Genomic DNA, 7,766 nt, shown 5'->3' on the forward strand with positions numbered 1-7,766 from the left:
ACTCAGTCTATTGTATCACATCTAGCTTTTGACCTTAGACCATCGATCGGCAGATTTTCCTTGCAGAGCAGAGCATGCTCTGTTTACTGACGGCACAGCAGGGTCACACACTGAGCACGGGCTAAGCAGCCCCAAAGATGCCATTATGACACACATCAAAGAAATCAGAGTATTTCTAAAGCAGCCGATTATTCACAAGCATTGTGTTTTAAAAAATGGCACATGCTGGGTGTTCTCTGTCAGCAGCGGAGACGCAAGCAGACACGGACAAAAACAGCACAGCACATATAATGAATGGAATTCTGTTACTTACGTGATCTGCAAGGTTAGTCGACGATCCCGAGAGCTCTTCGTGATCTGATTTTGAGTTGCCATCCCGTTCGTCAATAACTAGGTCTATTGGCATTTTTCCTTTCAAACAACTGATGTACCGGTGGCAAAAATTGTCGCAGAGCTCGTGCACCTGGAAAAAAAAAGGCAGGAAAAAAAAAACACGGGTTTTTTTTCAGGATGGGGGAAACGCTTCAGCCAGTCCAAGAATAACTCCAATTAAGGGGCATTATCGGCGTCGAGGAAACAATAGTGAAATTGTTGCCGAGCTTATTATTCTCCCGAGACTCGAGCAACAAGTTGAACGGTGAAAATTAAACAGCCTGCTGTATGCTGGTGGGATAATGAGCAGTTGAAACTAAATCTGCGGATCGATAACATGGTGCAACGTGACCAAAGAGACGTCTCGTTTACCAACGGTCACACAACACTTGGCGAAATACAATTGCATATTTTATGAAAATTAAAAATCTGAAACTTTCTCCCAAATATATGTCGGTTTATTTTTTTAAAGATCTGCTAATAACTAGCACGTGCGCTTCATATTTAAGCACTTTGAATAATATCAGTCGCATTCATTCAGGGTGTTTGTGCAGATGGCAGCATGCGTTTGCCACAGATCAGACTGAAATATAAAATATATATATTATATTTACCTTTTCTAATTCCAAGAGGTGAAATCGTAATACTTGTATGGCTTGTATCATCTGGAAAAAAGGGGCCAAATAAACACAGTTCATATCACATCATTTTCAGGATTCATGTTTTTTTTACACGTGTACAGTATTATATGATAATCTGCCCGTCATAACACTATGGAGTGCACCACAGACAGCGAGAGCTACATTTTTTTTTTTTAACTCTACAAGGAAGCTGTATTTCTGGTCATCAGACACTGGTCAGCAGGGTCACTTAGATGGGAAGACTGAGCACTGACAGCCACAAATGTGGTCACACAGCTTCACTTCAAAACTGATCTGACATCTGTGCGGAAGTTAAAATCATATGTTCAGTGTGTGCTGCTGCGGACACCCCAGAGCATCCCAAAACGAGGCAGAGTACTATAACCGCGTTGAAGCGGCAATTATTGAGAGACAATAGAGGTCAAAGTGTGCGCTTACCAAATTGTCCAACTCTGGATTTGATGAAAATAAAGGTTTTTCTGCTCGGACCTAAAATAATACACCAAATGTCAAAGTTAGTTTGGCATGAAATGAGCGGAATATGCGTCTATTTCTACCATGAAATGTATAACCTGATCATACAAAAATTATCATTAATGAGTTTGTGTTAAGTGGAAATTCTGCAGCGAACATACACTATTCATTGTGCTAATCATATCAAGGGAAACTTTTATTGCAAGAAAAAAAATGAATCAGTCAAAAAACTATGCGCCATGACGCAGCCACAACATCCAAAAAATTATGTATTTTTAATATTTCGAAATTGACCTGTTTGGCAAAGACTGCAATGTCCTCATTGAAGGAGTCTGAGGAGCAGACATCGCCGCCTGCTACGCCGGGCTCCCTCGGAGTACACGTCGCCAACTCGCACTTCTCAAAAACCAGTGCGAGCAGTGGGAATAAAGGGTGACTGCAAGAGGGGAAACAGCCTGAGAACAAGCAGCACACCGGCTCCACAATGCCCACTGCAAAAAATGCCCCGACCAACCTGCGTATCTGTGGGCTCTAAAATGTCTCTGTATACATTTATGAACAGAACACAGTTGGATGAGATCATTTCACTTCCATCCCGCTGCATAGCTTTTACACACTCCTCTCTAAACGAGTGACGGGGTTTTAAAACAGGACTGTCAGCAACTAAAACAATACAACCTGGATTCAACAATCTTTTGAGGAGTTTGTTTGGACTTGGACGCATGGGTAAACACGCATCGGGGTTATTTTACTCATCGTTTTGGGAAATGTAAGGATTTTAGACTCAATGTGTTATTAATCGCCATGTTGAGACTGACATTTTTTGCAGTGCAAAGGAGAAACGGCTGAGAAGTCCACAAAACTCGACAAAAAAAACAAGACTGACGCACTCTAAAGCAGTCAACGGGAGTTTAGAGAAATTATACAGTCTGCATAAAAACTTGAAATGAAATATTAATTTTTGCAGAGATACCCTACAGACGTACTGAAGCACCGAGGGCTTTAAAGCGAAGGAGAGGTGACTAAAAAGAAGTATACTGTTCCATTCACATCGTGACACAAACAGTCAGCAAAATACATTTTAAAAGCGAAATTATAATTTCAGAATAAAATGTTATTTCTAGAACAAACGTGTGGCTTCATTAAACTGCCTTCAGCTCCTTAATTTATGGGATGTATATTCGTGTCAGTATGTAAAAACATGGAGGTAAAGTATTCCGTGAGTAGAAGAGATGAAGAGGATTTACTCTGCACTACACACACCCCAGATCATAATGATACACTGTGGATTATAGCACTTTCTGAGTAGTTGTGTTTAGTGAGCAACGTCTGGAAACATTTATTTTCTCAGTTTTGCATTCATCAGTAACAACGTCTAATTACGTTTTCTTTCATTATTTGAGAATAATGTGATGAAAGTATAATTATAAAGACACACTGTGCGTTGTAACGCGCAGTGTGTGTGTGTGTGTGTGTGCGTGTTACTGCAGACAATATCTGAAAACATTTGAGAAGTTGTCTACAGGCAGCAATGACATGGTTTAAATGACTCAAAGCTATTTGAATTATCAACAACTAATAGTGGGCAGTAATATTAAAGCAAACTTTATAACGTGGAACAACTGTTGTGATGTTGAAAAACATATTTTTTGAATTATATTCCCATGTAGCCTAGTCTGTGACTTCAGAGCTTGGGCTGTAAACAGAGAGCTTCCATATTATTTTATAGCTTGTATTTCATGCTCGAGGCTTACTCTTACTTACTGCAGGCTTCGTGATGCATTATACAATGCGTATATAATTACACATGGACAAAACTGCTCGGACCAACAATGGAGCTCTAAAATTGCGGTCGAATTTAGAGGTGGGGGAGAGAAACTCCAACAAAACTCACTAATAGAAAAGCTGAAAACTTCGGGGGGGGGGGGGGGGGTAAAAAAAAGAAATATTGCACGCATGTTTTGGTTCATGCAAACCTTACCCATAAATTTGATCTTTATCCCTCTTTAAAACGTCGTTGACAGCAGAGCCCATGCTGGCGGGCATAACGTTTGGATGAGGAGCATGGGCTCCGTAGTGCTGGCTGGCGTGCAGCGGCGGTCCGTGGTTCAGGTGGTGGACCTGGGGAAGCGGCCGGGGAGCATGCGGGTCCCCGTACATCGACGCTGAGACTCCGTCCATCCCACCGTAGTGGGCCAGCTCATCGTACTGGGAATAGAATCAGAGCAAAAGTCAGCGGGCTGCCCGGTTACTTTTTAAACAAATGTGAAAAGTGCAGAAAAAAAAGCATGCCGTCTCGGTTTGAATATACGCAAAGGAGCTCTAATAAGCTCTGAAAATGCGCCGTAGCCAGCGCAAGAAACGTGCCACATATTACATCTAATAAACGGCTTGTCGTTACCAAAAACATTAGAACTTAGGTGCTCCACGAAAGAGATTTTGGTGGGTGAAAAGAGCGAATTAGTTGAGAGTCTCCTGTGAAAGTGATCCACGACTGTCGTGGAGGCTGTCGGTGAAAGCAGAGGCTGTCACTTTGCTTGAAGAGCAGGGGCGCTGCAAAAAAAACCCGTCAAATATAGCAGCTTTGATATGAATACTTTGCGAGTTTGCCACCACCCGAGAAGAGGTTATCGATACGAGTGCCTCCCTACAGTGGATTTGAACAGGTAAGTGTAGGAGATTTAAAACCTACCCTTTGCGCCATCAGGCTGCGCTCCAATAAACTCCTGAATCTGTCGTATATTTAATATCCCAGTCCCGTTTAGAAAGTGATTTAGAGGCAAGATTCCTTTTTCAACCAACTTTGCGACTTCTCCTATTCGCCAGTGTGGTTCAGTTGAGATCGTAGCATCAGGGAGTTTTGCAATTTTTCTTGTTTTCCCTCTTTCCACGGAAAAAAAAGAAAAAATGCGCCAAAGTGAAGGTTACAATCGGCCCATCAACAACCTGCATGTAACTAAACTGTCGTGTCTCATGGCTTTTTGCCACTCCAGCTGTCAATCAAAGCCAGAGGTTGTCAAGGTAATGAATGAATGACGGTTGGTGATGATGTTCAAGAGAAGGACGAATCTTTTTAGTCCGTTTTCATCCCGCAAGTCCGCGTCTCCTTTAATGCCTCCAGATCGCTATCTTGTTTTATTATCACTGTAAAAAAGAAAGAAAAAAAAAGAAGGGAAAAAAGCAGTAGAAATTAAGAGATTGCGATTCAGATCTCTCCTTTCTTTCCCCCGTAGGTATTTCGTCTATCTGGCGAGGCTGAGATGAGTGAGTGTCAGCGAGTGTTGGCAGGTTGGCTGCTAGCTTGCTTATAGAAACAGAGTCAGTTCGCAGCGCTGAGCGGTGGGCGAATGAAATGACGGATCCCGGAAGTAGCGGTGGCCATAGCCAGTCCTACAGCAGCTCCAGAAAAGAGAGAGGAGAGACCAAATCTTGTGATATGCAGAGTATATGCGAGGCACAGGGACGGCTTCAACTCCACACTGGGGGTAAAAGCCAAACCAACACAGCTCCAACTCCCACCCAATTCTTTTTTTCGCCGTGAAGAGTCCTAAAGAAGAAGACGGGAAAAAAAAGCAGAGAAGGCTGAATGAAGGTTTCCCAGCGCGGACACTTTGGCTGCAGATCCTCTGAGTTCAATCAAACACAACACAGACTGAATTCAACCACATGAATCATGATTTAGAGTGAAATAAGTTGAGTTTAAAGCAGATTTACGCGGGATGCATGCTAACTTTTACGCAGGATAAAATGTGCCATGAACAAAAGGTAATCCTTTGAACTTGTATCCATGCATCCTCAGTGATATAACTGAAACTGGACATTATAAAGCATCTTCACATCTTATGAATGCTGAGTTTAACATACGATCATGATGTTTACTTTTGATCTGTTTGTGATTGTGTGCCTAATATCTCCTTAATACCTCCTAATTGTATCGCTAATTATTGCTCTGCTCTTTTTTTTAGGAAATTAAACGACACCCCTCTAAGCCCAGAATGAACTTTTCCAAGAGGGAAAAAAAAGCTTTGTGGAGAAAGTCATTTTGTATGTTTCTTTCTTCCAATCCCCTCTCTTAATAGAAATCCGTGCCTTACCTCAGAGTAGTCAATTATCAAAGCTCCCTGAGATCATCAATCATGTGAGGAGATTGAAGTTTGGAGGAGGAGCAACGCTCCAGCCATCGATAGCAGTGAAGCCCTTTTTGGAGTCTGAGCACTTTTACGCACAAAACAGAAGCAGGCCATCTATCCCCTTTAATATTTAGCTCCATCAATGCTAATATGGCATCATGGCTGTATTGATAGGTTCTCACATAAAGGCTCCATTTATGGCTCCGTGACATTTTTGATGGTGGAAATTAATTATTCACAGGTTAGGATTAGGGTAGACACACGCTCAGGGAGATGGGCTGTGGCTACCGTTGGAGGGTCAATAAACTCTCCCAACAAACGAAATACCAAACAGAGTTGCTCGAGGTCGATTGTAGAAATTGCAGGGGTTTCTTTCTCTTTTAAAAGGAAAACGATTCAATAAATGAAACCGTGACAACAGTTATGTTTGTTGGCATAAAGGGGGGGTGGGAAGTGTAGGACTGCAGGGTTTGACAAACGGCTGTGTGGACATTTCAACGTGCAATACCCCGGGAAGGAGCTGAGCGGTGCGCAGAGAGCCAAGGCATTCACGGTCTCCAGTCTCTCTTACACTCTGTAAACACAACCAGCCCGGCAGACTCTGCTATTGAAGACTGATATTTTCATGAGCTAAATACGATCGTTCACATTGATTTGTGCACTAACGCTTGACTTTTTTATTTTTATTTTTTATTTTTTGTCAACTTCCTTCTTTGGACAACCATGGTAAGTAGCACAAACCTTATATACTCTATCTACCGCTTTGTTGTGAACGCGCGTCCTTTCGCGGCGCAGTAAAGGGGAAAGTTTTGCGGTTGGACTGTTAAAAAAAATTAATTGAATATATTGTCACATGTATGTTTAATATGCCGTTCACGCGAACGATAGAGTATCCTAAAATCCCAAAACGCTGTAGCAAATTGTTATACACGTACTTCCAGGTCTTTGCCGCGTTTATTGTGGAAATATGTGATTTGCCCCCGAGGAGAGGGATGTAAACACCCGAAAGAGCGTGTGAAAATAGCAGAGGCTAATTAAGCGTGTCCAATGTACGGCTCCACAGAAACACGTCCTTCCCTATAAAACTTCCAGCAAACGACTCCTAACGACGTGGAAATTCTAAACTCCTTCTTTGGTGAACTATTTATTTGAGTAATTAATGGAAGCCATAAACGCACGACATCGTCATTAACAACATTTAGGTGGCGAAGTATGTTAATTTCGCTTAATAACAGCTTTTGATGCGACATTACACAAGTCGGTGTTTAATTTTCTAATTCTATTTTAATCATCATTCACTCAATAGGTAATTAAAATTAATTTCCCCCGTAAACAAGACCTGTGCCAAGTTAAAATCCCCGGTTTATAACCTGACCGCGTTTACAAGGCAGATTATTCCAGGAGGACACCTATCACAGACAATTACACCTTTTAAAGGACTTTTTGATTTCTTACAAGTGGCTTTCATGTTGTGACGGGTTTTCAGGTGCGCATACAACTCTTACGCGTATAAAAAGAAAAATCAGAGGATGGCATTAACAGGCGGTAAAATTTCATCTGGTGGTGTCAAATTGAGGTCAGTTTAGGGTTAAAGCTCTCGGTGTCCGTGTGGGACATGGCCAGCTGCGTTTGGATTCATTAGGGGGGGGGGGGGGGAAGAGGATCCATTTCAAGGAAAACACTACTGGGACAATCACCAGGCTAAAGATCCACTGCATGTCACATCCTGAAGGTGCACCAGGTCCGCCTGCATGCGACCGAGCATCGGCACTGAACTTCCACTCCTCTGTTTACTCTTCGCAGGATTTACAATCCTTCTCCCCCCCCCCCCCCCCCCCTCTGCTGCCCTGCAGGGCTCGTTGTTCACACACACACACGTCTGTTGCTAAATATGGAGAGAAAAGCATTGTTGATTTAATTCCCTCAAAAAGATCACTGATATGAAACGGGCTTCAAATCCTCTTAGTGACCTTAAACACTCCTGGAGAAACAATTGGCGCTCAACCGTAGGAACAAATAGAATCGCCCTAATCTTGTTTGTAACTTTGTTCTTCTTTGGCCCTCTTCAGTATTTGAGATTATGTAAATGAGCAGAGCTAATGTATAGAGGCGCTGAGATAAGACTGGATCATAGACTGACTGCTGGAGA

General features: G+C 42.3%; 1 protein-coding gene across 4 annotated transcripts in view; it reads right to left on the bottom strand.

The window, feature by feature from the left end:
- The window catches only part of meis2a (Meis homeobox 2a), a 79,314-nt gene extending 74,544 nt beyond the window's left edge, over positions 1 to 4,770 (bottom strand). For all 4 annotated transcript variants that reach the window (XM_079287066.1, XM_079287064.1, XM_079287065.1 and 1 more), the window contains exons 1-6: positions 4,180 to 4,770; positions 3,469 to 3,695; positions 1,782 to 1,923; positions 1,452 to 1,502; positions 987 to 1,037; positions 314 to 463 (exon numbers count right to left, since the gene is read on the bottom strand). In XM_079287066.1, the coding sequence (XP_079143192.1) occupies positions 314 to 463; positions 987 to 1,037; positions 1,452 to 1,502; positions 1,782 to 1,923; positions 3,469 to 3,695; positions 4,180 to 4,191 (633 nt within the window). In that variant the 5' untranslated portion in view covers positions 4,192 to 4,770. The remainder of the gene's footprint in view (positions 1 to 313; positions 464 to 986; positions 1,038 to 1,451; positions 1,503 to 1,781; positions 1,924 to 3,468; positions 3,696 to 4,179) is intronic.
- Positions 4,771 to 7,766: the final 2,996 nt, after the last annotated feature.

The sequence above is a fragment of the Melanostigma gelatinosum genome (assembly GCF_949748355.1).
Source record: "Melanostigma gelatinosum genome assembly, chromosome: 16".
NCBI lineage: Eukaryota > Metazoa > Chordata > Actinopteri > Perciformes > Zoarcidae > Melanostigma > Melanostigma gelatinosum.